At 34.5% G+C, this 13,940-nt stretch overlaps 1 protein-coding gene across 3 annotated transcripts in view; it reads right to left on the bottom strand.

Moving 5' to 3' along the window:
* LOC149537618 (protein SABRE-like) overlaps positions 1-13,940 on the bottom strand; it is a 264,963-nt gene that overhangs the window by 165,299 nt on the left and 85,724 nt on the right. For all 3 annotated transcript variants that reach the window (XM_089798989.1, XM_089798990.1, XM_089798991.1), the window contains one exon: positions 11,893-12,156. In XM_089798989.1, coding sequence (XP_089655115.1) covers positions 11,893-12,156 — 264 coding nt within the window. The remainder of the gene's footprint in view (positions 1-11,892; positions 12,157-13,940) is intronic.

Here is a 13,940-nt window from a genome sequence, read left to right as displayed (position 1 = left end):
GGGACTATAGTAAATGGTTCATAAGGCAACAGACTAGGTGAAGGTTTTGCAAATGGGGTTGTAAGCAGAGTGGGTTTAACTATGGAGGATACTTCGTACTTAAGTGCACTCAAGCTAGAGTAGTACTAGGATGAGTGACCTCCCAAGAAGTCCTGATGCTTCATCTCTATAAGCATCACCTAGATCCAATGAGTACTAAGTGTTCCATTCATTCTAATGAGAAATGGGTTCATGTGAACCACCACTCGTGAAACATGGGACAATGAGTTTGACTCAAAAACTGCACAATTGAATACTAATAACAATATCACAATCATGACATTACCGACAAGATATAGCAAGATGCATATCTTCAAATGACTTGTCTCTAAGTATTGTTTTCTCCCCATTCTAGAAGAAGTTGAAAAGTGTCAATGAAGCTCCAAGAGGGTATAAGGGCCCCAATTATGGGAAATTTCACACAAGCGGGGTTACGTATACATTAAAGACCATAAGAAATTCATAGATTGAGGCAAGGGTATCGATTGTTTCAAATGGGGAGAGAGTTGCAAGAGATCACCCCTTGATCAATCTCATAGGTGTCCCCTAAAGGAGCAATGTTTTCAAAATTTGTGGATTAAGCGAGGTAAGTAAAAGATGGGCAATTTATTGCTAATATTATGATCTCTTCCACTGAGTCAATGGGACTTACAAACATTATTCAAGTCATTATAGACAACACAAAGAATTGCGGAACAGCTAGTTTGTTCATTTAAGTGTGAGATCAACAAATCTTTTGGGCACCTTGTGCAATATACTCACTCAATCTTATGCTACAAAAGATTGGGAACAAAATTGGTTGGTTTTGTGAGGTTTTCACACCATATCCCATTGCAAATAGTAACCCCCCCTCTTTGCATTTAGCAGTAGTGATCATCAGTGGTCTTGGTTGCAATTTTTAAGTCTACATGATGAGTTTGAGAAACTTTGGTTTTCTAGGTAGTCAAGACAATTAGGAATGAGTGATAGTTGGGTTAAGGTAGTCAAGGATATGGAGTTAAAACCAAGGGATTTGTGATGAAATGACTTTGAGTCTTTTAAAAATCCTTGTTCTAGCTTTCAAGTTCATCTTAGAAAGTCGAGAAACATTATGGGAGATAAAACTGATGGAGGCGTGTTGGGTCCTAAAATTTGACTGAAATTTGGCAAGTCTGAAATTTGGATCCCCACCATATACACTCTTGGGCTGAATTTTTCATAACACAGGAATTTCATTTCCAAGATCCCAAAATCTTCACCATCTCTCCAAATTAGAATCCAACAAGATTAAGTTGAGGATTGAAGGTTGCAAGTCTGCATGGTGAATTTGAAATACAAAGAGTTGGCCAAATACACACACAAAAAAAGATGAATAAGACTCTAGAATGGGGGCAGAACTTTTCATAACTCGGGAACAAAGTTCCCAAGTCCCCCAAATGTCTGCCCTTGACATGAAAGGGCACATGAAAGTGCACTCAATTCAAAATGAGAAATCAATTGAAGTAATAAGAATTCAAGAGCAAAATGAAAATATGATTTCATGTAGGGCTGGGCAACTTGGATCAAATGATAAATTTTCAAACTAAGATTTTCTGCCAATGGAGAAAAGAGGTTGGCCCTTTTAAGAGGGATTCAACTGTTCAAACAAGTGAATTTCTTTGGCCAAATGCATGAACAAGTCAGCTCAACTAGGAGAAATACCACTTTTGGTCATGCAGTCACCTATATAGAAGGAGAAGACATTTCATTTCATCATCAAAATAGGCAGATCAACCTCCTCTTGGGCAGCGATTTCTTAGCACACAAATGTAGTGATTCCTCAATACTTAAAGCAACCAATTTTAACAATAACAAAGACAAACTTGAAGAAATATTGAATGACAAATTTCTGATTTTGTTAAATCAGAATATAAACATGCAAAAAGAAAGGATCTGGCTTAGAGAAAATGAAGAAAATCAAAATGAAGAGAAATCTAATTTGAGGTAGAGATTTGAGAAATCTTGATTGAGTAGAGGAAAATGTTGACTTAAAGCCTTAAAGACAATTTCATATCATGTAATCTTTCACATTTCCATAATATTTAATCATTGTTGTGATCTTAATAAAATTCCACTTTTGTTTTTGCAAGCTAATTCAAGAAAAGGGAAAAGGCTAGAAAGCAAGGGACGCTACAAGACCAAGTTCAAAACTTCATGCTAGAAGGTGCTTGAAGACAAGAAAGATGATGCTCAAAGTTTAAAGTGCAATTTCAAGGCAAGATCAAGATGTGAATGATAAAGGTCAGCAAGCTGCTATGGATCGCTTCACATTCCTCATTAAACTTGTCATCCACCAAGTAGTTATTACTTTCACGGAGTTGCTGCTCAAGCACCACTTTGAAGATGGCTTTGTTCTCTTGATTTAAAAGGATTTTGCCCTTATTGTGTGGGCTGTTTGAAGTGAAGTCCAGCTTTAAAAATATAGTCATGTGATCATAATTCATCTCTATGGGGCAAACACCGATGTTAAACTCAAGTACTTTAGCTATAAGATTTTGTGAGCAAATTAAATAGTCAACTAGCTATAAGATTTTCTCATTCACACTAAAATCTTTCACTCCTTTGACTATGAAATTTTCCAATTTGCCCCACTTGTCTTGCTCTTCTTTTATTTGTGTTTTGACTTGTCATTTAATAATCTCCTTTTATTTGTCTGTAGATTCATCAACCACCTGAGACCAAGATCTCACTTTTTCTATTTGTACTTTTAGATGAGACGCTTTTAACTTCCATATCCACCATGGTTGCCTGAATTTCCTTTATAACCCTTACTTCCAACTGATCTCTATTGTTTTGGTTCTTGTTTTATGGTTTCTAGCTATTGTTGCCCTGTCACTACCTGCATGCTTGAAATCTGCTCCTTTAAAGTTTTGTTTTCCCGCTATATCTTACTTGTGTCCTCTATTGATTAATATACTTTGTGCTCTTCTTCCTAATTCCTCACTTCTATAGACTTGAGCCTTCTTTCTAAGTCCATGAGCTCCTCCACCTATAGTTTTGAGGACCACGTTAGTGGTGTCCTAGTTGGTTTGTAGTATATTTTATCGTCTTGCAACTCCTCGGTGCTATCCACTTTACCCATTGTGTTTGTTTCTCCTCGATGTGTAAATGAACCAGAGTTCTCGCTTGCTGATGCAGGGCACCTGTTGAAGACAAGAAGGGTCACTTAGGTGACTAATGAGTTTGAAGGTGACACAAGACCTATAAGGTCTTTTCAATATTTTAATATGGCTATTAGGTCATTGGATGTAATGACTTGATCCATGATAGATGGAATAACTTGTAATAGTGCACTTGGTGCACATACTAAATATAATTGCCAAAACATGGCATAATAGGCCTAGAAGGTTAAGGATAAGTCTATACATGAATTTAGGAGTTTTGAAATGCTATTGGAGTCCTAAAAGGACGAAATCCTTAGTTAGGATTCATAGGGAGTTAAATTTAATAAGTCTTAGTTCATTTTCATGATTTAAAAGTTCAAATATGCCATTTAGGAGGGAAATGGAGTTTTTATGGTCTAACCACTTAACTAATCCCTCAACCCGGTTGGAAGAGGTTGGGGAAGTTAAGTTTGATTGTTATTTGTATTTGGAACTCCATTGTATGGGCAGGGAAGCCTGGAGTGTACAGACAGCTTTGAGATTCAATGAAATACATGTTTGGATCAGAAAATTCATTGTTTTAGCATTGATACTTCTTGTTTTGATTGAGATCTAACAATAAAATAGTGCTGGAAGTTTCAATAGGGTATTTTAAGGCTGTGTTACACATTTTGAAGGGTTTGAGAGTCATTTTACATGATTGTACTTGCACTTCCAGCATATTAGACTGATTTTCCAAGCTTTCCTTCTTTGTTTTGAAGTTTTCTTGTAACTAATAACCATTCCATGGACTCAAAGGCCTAGAATCCATGGAATGATGATTTCTAACCTTGTACCATATGAATCTAACTTAAAACATACAGGAGATTAAATGCAAAGTGTGATCACAGGTTGTGGTCGGGCATGTTCCATTGAAAGTTGATGGTACAATTGTACTAGTAGGAGTTTGGGCTGAAAGGCACGGTCTTTTTATGATTGGAATAGTTTATTATGGTGTATTTAATGGCGAATCAATCACCAATTGATATTGTAAAGGTTTGGAAGAGTGAGATTGGAGAAACCCTCAAAACATGGGTTTGAAGCAACCAAATTGGGGCTTTTGGTGTTCTACGTGCTTCAAGTCTAATTCCTTTTATATTTAGAGGTTTTGGAACATTCCGTGATACTGTCCAAGAGTTGGGACCTTGGGGATACGTTTAAATGGTAGTTGCTTTGTAAAATCACCAACTTTTGAGTGTATTTGCAGCGGTACAGGCTCAATACTCTTATTTTGTCCAAAAGACCAATACCTAAGCTTAAGGTATGTTATAGAATGGCCAAAAGGGTATTTGAATATGGTTTTAGTTTTCCATGTGTTTTGGGAAAGTTTTGTGTTTGAAGACAAAAAAAGCTAAATGGCGATTTCTATGCCTCATTAGGCTAGTTTGGAGTCTTTTTGCCATGGTGAGAAAGGGATAGATCAAGAAACCTTGAAACCAATTTAATCCATCTTTATATACCCTAAGTACATCAAATATATCATTGGTTTGTGTCTGAAGTAACCTTGGTTGGGTTGAGTCTCTTTAAAGTCATTTGAGCACTTTAGGAAGTTGTGGGTTTGTAAGCAAATTTGTGCAACTTATCTTGTGTAAGAGGTCCATCGCCCTTTCCTCTACATCACTTGCTTCTGCCTGTTTTTGAGTTCCCTCGGTCCTCTTCTCCTCTAACCCTGTTTGCTCCCCACTGGATTGGCCAATATTGTCAAAGACACCATTCACTCATGGCAGAATCATTGCAAGATGCTTCATATGTGGTTGCTTAAACTTTCGGATCTGTCTGCGTCTTAAAATCCCTTTGTATTGTTTGGCATTTACCAATATCAGCCCACTGTCTGTATGTCTTGCCATTTTTTAAACAAAATCTAGCATGGCAAGCCTCCCAAATTCCTGCTAAAACTTTTGTGTTGTCCATAGTTAGTGATGTTGTGTGCCTGCCTGTAATAAATTGTGCAATTGAGAATATGAATACAATTATATATAAAATAACAACTATTAATGTTGCTTGCTATCTCTAACATATGTAATTGAATGTATGCTTAATTAATTTAATTTTTAATTGCCCTAAGTGTAATGATCTCTTACAATCTCTACTATATCAAGTACAGCATTATTGAGAGACCTGACTCTTCCCTCCCCTGGAGACATGTCTCAAAGAGGAAGATGTGTCTTCGAGACTTTTCGCATCTCCAGATTGTCAAAAGTGGCTGGAAACTTCATAGCAAAGTCTCCCAAAGAATATGCGTCTTCAATTCCAAAAAGTGAAGTCTCCCGCATATCTCCTTATTAAAAAACATATTTAGAGAACAACAGTAAGACATTTCTGATTTTTGTTTACAGTTCTGAGTTTTTTGTTTGCATATTAGCGATTTAGCATCAAACCATATATTTTTTAGTTTCAAATTTCAATATGTAATGACAATCTCAACGATTAGTAACTTGATATAATGATGATCATATGCAATTTTCAGAAATCAGATATGACTATGAGATATGCAATATGAGTTGTGAACTATTTGACTCTATATTAATATGAGATTACTATTTACTATTTAGTATTAGTTTGTGACACTTAAAACATTTAATGTCCAATGCTCATACTTACAACTTTCTATTGTTCTTGTTTGCAAAGCACTAGCTTATAAATATATGGCATTTCTTATAAAATATTGAATTATATTTTTAAAAAATTGCCATCTCCAAGATACTTTTCTAAAAAATAGTCGTACCAGTACCAGAGATCAAGTCTCCCTAACTCCACGTAACCTTGGTCAAGTATGGCAATATGAATATGTAAAGAGATATGATATGATATTGCTTATAGCAATATGTATTAGTTGTCACTGATAGAGACACTTGAAAGATGTAATACTCATCATTCTTCATAACAATTATCAATTACAACATTCCTTATCACTTTAATTATCGATTAGACTTTGCACTGTTAGCTTCATCCTTTACATTACATAAATACTATTAGTTTGTTATCATAAACACTGCACCCTTTCATTATGAAAATCTCCAACTAGTAATTGATGCTACCATCATCTTGCTTTAGAATGATATTATGTTTGTTGATAGTTCATGATTGATAATTATCATGCCTTTTCATACAATATCAATTACACTCAAGATCTTAATACTTAGTTGAGGCTAATGGTTAACAAGATATTGATGACCAACTTAATTATAATATGAAGTCTTCTCCTAACTCATCAATACAATATGCTTAATCAAACTTGTCAATATTGTTTAGGGATGTCTTATTACTATACAAGTCATTGTCTAGATAAATCTGTAATCATTGTTTGACTAATCACTTGATTAGTTTATTTATCCTTATCAATCTTCATACTTCAGCAATATTGCCATCGATCTGTGTAACCATATAGATCAATATTTTTCATCAACCTATGTAACCTTATATACTTCTCATTAATGCTTGGCCATTACACCTATCTTTGGCTAGTCTTCTTTCTTGATTAACCATGGAATCATTTTGATTATTATAACAGAGTTATTTCATCCTTCATTGTTTGATATCAATTGTTCTATTCTTTGATGCTTTATATGGACATCCAAAATTGATGGCTATGCCATTTGGTTATTGAATGCAAAATTAGTCATCGAACAATCGATGCTATAATCTCCTTGTCGCTTTGTTGATGTTAGAACCTTATAGACACTTCCTTTCATCGATGTGTGTGATCAATATTAATAGGACTCATGACTGTTGTTGGATGAATCATTGTTATGCCTAGATTGATTTTCTATGGTTATTGCTTCAATTGATTATTAACTTTGAGATGTCATTGTCTTCTATTATTTTTGACCAGTCGATCTATGCAATGGTTATCTTTTGAAGGTGTTGATGATGTGTAGATCCCTTGTAGCTTTCCCATATAATATGGATTGTCTTCTCAAGAAAGATGCTTACATGGTATGATTGACATGTTGCAACCCTTCCACCAATTCTTATGAAAGATAATGACCCTTCTACCAATAAGGTATAAAGGAAAATTCCTTCCAAGGATTAAGGGAACATGATAGTTAAAAGGTGGTCAAAGGTAGATTTAGTGAAAAATAGAACAGCAAAAAAGCATCGAAGAACATCAAGTGAGATTCAAAGTATCTACAGCAATTAGCAATTTAGTAAACATAGTAGCAATCAAGGCAAGTAAAGGAAACACATCAAAGAAGAAAATCAACATTCAATCTCATACAAATTATAAAACTCAAAAAATAATATATCACATAGCAGTTTACATACTAGTCAAATATTGTTGTGTGAACTAAAATCCATAGCAAAATAATTGGCTAAGTTGTTATTGGACTGTCATTTGATAGTAGGAATGAATGTATGCAATGTGCATAATTAATGTTGATGAAGATTCCTTTAGACTTATAAGTTTATAACTAATCCACTATTCCATTATGGTGGTGGAAATGTACATACAAGGAGTCTAAGTAGCATTAAGGTTCATTAAAGAAGTTGTTGATGTTTTATAGCTTTAGTCGGATAAAATAAAAGATATATAATTATATATAAGATAAAATATGAGATATAAGTTTATAATGATATATATATATATATATATATATATATATATATATATATATATATATATTGTCTAATTAACGAATACTTATATTCATTATAAATATAAGAGAGAAAGCTGCCTTTGAAAAACATATACCTTACAAGCAATCAAATTACATTTGCAGCGATCTCTGAATCTCAACATGGTATCAAAGCAAGTTCCTTACTAGACTTGTGAAACTTCCGAAATTATAATAATGTATAGGTTAACAATAATAATGTATAGGTTAACAATGATAGGCTAAGTTGAATCTTAAGATTAAGGTCATGGGTGTGCCAAGAGTCAGTTGAAAGATCTACCGATTCTCTCAATGCAAGAATAAGGGGACATATAGGAGCAATGCAAAAACACACAAAAAGTTAAAGCCACAACACAGATGAAATTCCAAAGCATGGCCGCCAATGCATAAGGAACTCTTGATTTGAGTGTATTTCATCATATTCAATCATCCTCATGAGGATCACCTTGATTTCAAATGCTTCTTTCAAGTTCTTATTGTTGTTGGAATGGCATCGAGAATGACATAACATTGCACATGAGATGTCTTCGCATCATGAACGATATGTCTAGGCTCATATATTCTACGTAGAATAAGTGTCCACCGTTCATGTCTTAGAATTTTATCATTGGTTTATGAATTAATTCATTATAGATACTATTGAGTGTCAATGTTTATAACCATCAAAGTCTTCACCTTCCACGTAAATCTCTTCGTTTTCTATGTTTCTTCAATGGATATACGTGTGTGATCTTCCAACATGGAAGTAATAATCTCACCACATTATATTATGTGTCGAGCTACCTATTAATCAGGGGTATGTAATTAAAGAGCATCTGACCTGGCAATGCACGGAACTGTGAAATTTGAATATGTATGAAACCATTGAAGGTGGCAGAGAAGTAATAGACCCATCTTGCCACGTGGATACCACCATGAAGGATAAGGAAAGAGTTTTATCTTTGATCTTAACATAATAAATGGACGATGTTTATGGTCAATCACATGTGGTGAAATTATAGATCATGACAATATCGTGACATGCTAACTTCACAAGTGGGTAAGATTATACTTTAAGTCTAGTTTCAAACAGCAAATTTACTCCTCAGCTAGTTCATAGGCCATGTGGGTAAGGTGTGCCCACTAATAACTATGCAAGACCATCGAATAGCGAAGGAGTACAAAAAGAAGGTATTACAAACATTTAATAGATTTTATAAGGGAATTGGACCCGATCCCATACCATTGCAGATATACGTAGGGAATAAAGCATCTAAGATGATACAACGTCGAGCATTGAGTGCCATTAATAAAGGTACATTGGAGGTATATTATATGTTTAAATTTTTCTTTCTCGACACTACTATAATATGGCCTAAACATATAATGAATGTATATATAGTTTGGAAATATTCATCTATTCAAAATGGTAATATTTAATGAATATTTCAAGCTGATATTATGATTATTAATTAAATATAAAGAGATATTTGATACTGTAAGAAGAGAGCAACAAAGCTTTATATAAATGAATATGTTAAACAGGTATTATTGTGAGTCTAATATTGTTATTAAAGAACATTGAATCGAACGAAATATGAAATGTAATTATAAGTGAATAAGGTCATCTTGAATAGAGTAATTGTGTTATCCCAAGGAAAGAAACAATTTTACACTATTATGATTATTATAGATAACTGATTTTCCTGAAGATATGATTTATTATATTAGTCTCTCTCTCATTTTACTTTCAATACATAAGAGCTCCTTGATCTTTTCCTTCGAGAATTTTTTGCAAGAAAAGGAGGATTGACATCAGATTCAGAGGGAGTCTTAACACTTCTGCAAAGGTAAAGGAGCTCAGAAGATTGATATTCAAAGGGAGTCTGACACATCTGTCTAAAGGAGAGGATAGGGGATATGTTTTAGTTGATCTTTGAAGATCTTAATCATATCAAAATAAGAGGGAGTTTTGGCTTCATGTAAAATTTTGGTAGCATGCATCAATGAGCCTATCTCCTGTGTACATTATGAGGAAGTGACGACTTCCAAATGATGTCACTTGTATTTGCAGAAGTTATTGAAAGATGACGATCTTACAATAACTTAATCTTCTATTATGACGGATATCTTGCGTTATCTATGCAGATCATGATAGTTTATACTTTTCATGTTGGATGTTTATATGGTAAGCATTATAAGCATTATGAGAATGCGTGTGCACATACCTTATAAACAATTTTTTAGTACATGGTGAATGTTATGCATATTGATAATCTAGAAGGCCATTACACAAAGTACTTGGTAAATTTCACACATCTTGATGTTCTGGAAGGCCATTACTCTCAGAGTACTTGGTGAATATCACGTGACTAGATGTTCTAGAAGGCCATTACTCACAGAGTACTTGGTGAATATCACGCGACTTGATGTTCTAGAAGGCCATTACTCACAATATTTGGTGAATATCTTACATCTCAACATTCTGGAAGGCCATTACTCAAAGAGTATTTGGTGAATATCATTGATATTCTGGGAGGCCAACACTCATGATATCAGATGTAATATCAAACATCTTCGAGTAATTGGTGTGTATCATGTAATCTAGAAGACCAATACTCATAATATCAGATGTGATATCAAACCTTATTGAGTATTTGGTGAATATTATATGTTGATATTCTGGGAGATCAATACTCCAAATATCAAATGTGATATCAAAATGATGGATATCTTCTAATCAAAGATATCCTTAATCTTGCTAACTTCATATTACATTGAGTTAATACATGTGTTTATCCTCCCTCGCTAAGAGTTAGTGTTGATGTTTTACAGCTTTAGTCGCATAAAATAAAATATTTATAATTATATATGAGATAAAATATGAGATATAAGTTTATAATTTTATATATATATATATATATATATATATATAGTTATTAATTGTCTAATTAACAAATAGACATGTCCCTTCAAGGGACACGTCTCTTCGTGACTTATATTCATTATAAATATACGAGAGAAAGCTGCCTTCAAAATACATATACCTTACAGGCAATGCAATTACATTTGCAGCGATCTCTGAATCTCAACAGAAGTGGAAAACCTGAGGTGGCTGGCAGGCCGAATTGCGGGTGTCATTTTTGTGCTCCTAAGATTGATGGATAGGCTTAATGCAATTTGTATTATCTCCCATGGGGCTTCATAATGAGGATTGGTTCTTGAAAAAATCCTCAAGTGAATCTCATGTGCATTAGCAGTGTTTGATTAGAATTCTATTTGGAACATTGTTGGTGTTCTAATAATGATTAGAATTCTCTTTGGAACGTTGTTGAGGTATATGTTTATTTATCTATTGATAATTAATTTACTTGCAGGATCTGGATCTAAACCAAGGCATCAATCCAGATCTCATTTAGAAAGTCCAAGGCAGATTTCAGTCCTGTACTAACAAAGAACATTTCAAATAGATATAGATTACTGATCCCTGCATGCATAAACTGTATCGGCTATAATCATTCAAGGACACAAGTTCCTATTTGGCACAGGTAAACACACTAGTCAAGCACCTTAGATACCAAATAAAAGAATGTCTAGTAAGGTAGCAAAGGAATCTGCAATTAACCAATTATACAGAATCAAAATTATCATGTTTCTATAACCATATCATTGTCTGAATTCTATAAGACGTAAAAAAAAAAAATGGAATGTGGAAGTAGAACAAAAAAAACAACATTATCAGATATAATCATTGGACAACAACCCCTCTTTGGCCCAGGTAAACTCATTAGTCAAGCATCTTAGATACCAAATATAATATTGTTTAGTAAAGTAAAAATGGAATCTGCAAATAAACCAAAATTCAGGATCAAAATTATCGTACTTATATAACCATGTCCTATTGTCTGAATTCAATAAGTGGCAAAAAATAAAAGGTAGAAGTCAAATAAATGCACCTCAGCAGCTTTTTAGATAGCATTAACCTTATAAATATTACTGCTATGTCTCCCAAGCAGCAAAAAACATCTTAATTGCACTTTTCTCTCTTACAAAAAGTGGCCCTACAAACACCATTTATGGCACTGAAAAGAACTTACAAGGTAAATGGGTATATCATTGAGGTTGTACAAGATAACTGTAGTTTCAGGTGCTGAGACTGTACAGGTCCACATGATGCTCTTCAGATCTGTATGAGAAGACCGGGCTATAAGTGGCTTGTTACTTGACTGCATCGGAGACGAGTTTTTCTTCATCTTATGCTTGAAGTAAAGGTCCATCCATGGCTTCAGCCGATTTATAAGCAAGTTGCACTGTGTGCCACCGAGTTTGATATCAACCTCAGCTCGAAATGGCATTGTTAACTGCCAAAGAGATGAATTTACTTCAGCTCAAAATCCATTTTTCTGCAATTCTGATGAGTAAATGTATATAACTTATAATTGCATTAATCACTTTCCAGATAATGAAGTCAAACACAAGAAGGTATCAAGACAGAAAATTTTCCAAGTTGTGTCAACCAAACAACATAATAATATAGTGCATGTACAATATGGCAGCATGCTGAATTGCACAAACAATAGCTACAAGAAAAACAAATTCCCTGTTAGCATAAGGACGAAAACAATGAAACTTTGTTAGGGATGTCAGCAAAAACATAATATTTGTGAGCCACTCTGTAATGCCACTAGAATTGCCTCAATTCCAAATTTTTACATTTCAGAATACAGTTCTGAAAATTAACATAAGCAAATATAGCAAGATATTATGCAAGTTTTCAAGAAGGGAAAACCTAACAAGCTACCAAGAAAATAAATAAATGTAGATAGATTAGACAGTAGCATTCAAACAAAAGAAATATCAACTAAGTCATGAAAAAGATCAGAAGACATTCTTTGGGTGGTAGAGCAAATAAGATAAAATGCAAGGAAAAATATGCTTGCAACCTTAAATGTCGGAAATCTGGAAAAAAATTATGTAGTTCCTTACAACCATTGGTATTTGACAAATGCACTTAATTTCAATCCAATTTGTTCTCTGCTGAAGCAATGAGAGGGCTGCTTTCCAGGCCCTGCCAGGATTTCTGGCCTGGCTAGGTTGCGATGACATTCTCCTTCTATGTCAATGCCCGTCCCTCTGCTCCCCAACCAGTCCCTACCTCCGCTCCCTTAGCTCTGCCAAAGCTATCCACCCCTATCCGATGCCTCCCTCCCCCTGCCTTGTTCTAAACAATTTAGTTTATTTCCTATCTAGAATCTGTGCCTCTAATTGAGATTCCTCAACAAATGTGGTTCAATAATCAGCCAGCTATCTGAAACAGCATTGATGATTTGTTGGCCTTTGGTCCAATCCTACCTCTCTCCAAAAGTGAGATGAGAAGGACTGGGCTCACAAACTCTCAGGCTCATAAGAGTTTGGCCATTTTCTGTTCACAAGCTCAGTGTTGTGATTTTTTAAAAAGGCCTTTAGTTACATGGACTCCATTGCCCCATATTTCAACAAAAGGTCCTCTTCTAACCTCAAGAAGAATAAAGTCCCGATCTGGCTAAAAGTTTTATACTTACAGATGCACTTCTTGAACAAGCCTTTTGCGTGAGTTTACACTGAATCCTTCTTGACTGAATCCTTCAAAAATATCTACAGAAAGGGCTTCCAGACACTATTGACATTAAAGTCATGGACATGCTGCAAGCATCTTATGTTTCAATGTCTGCATTACCATACTCATGACAACTTTGGTCAAACAATGCCCCAAGCCCAAGAAATCAACACTTAAATCTCAAGCTGTTGGTGGCTTCCAAGATCCCACAAGGAAAAATAAAAAGCTTATGCAAGAAGCAACTCTTGCTGACAACTCTAATCCTTTTTCTGCCCTTGAGAATGTGAATGCACAAGAGGATATTGAAAAAAATGGGAAGCCAAATACAAATCTGGATTCTAACTTACGTGTGAAAGCTGGAAATTGTAATCTCATTTATTTCAATATATAATGCATACTTGGCCTTTCTTCTTGGTCTTGTCTTCTACACTAGAGGTTTCTCCAAGTAAATCCTATGCTATGTGATGCTCTTATGTAGCTGATTCGTGCCTGTTTGCTGCTATTCATGGTGAGGTTATTATGCATTATTTATTCTTGTTATTAGTTCAT

Source organism: Cupressus sempervirens, chromosome 9, assembly GCF_028749045.1.
Source record: "Cupressus sempervirens isolate cs-2001-9-10 chromosome 9, ASM2874904v1, whole genome shotgun sequence".
Classification (NCBI taxonomy): domain Eukaryota; kingdom Viridiplantae; phylum Streptophyta; class Pinopsida; order Cupressales; family Cupressaceae; genus Cupressus; species Cupressus sempervirens.
The sequence above is the reverse complement of the archived record's forward strand: the minus strand, read 5'-3'. Positions and strand labels throughout refer to the sequence as shown.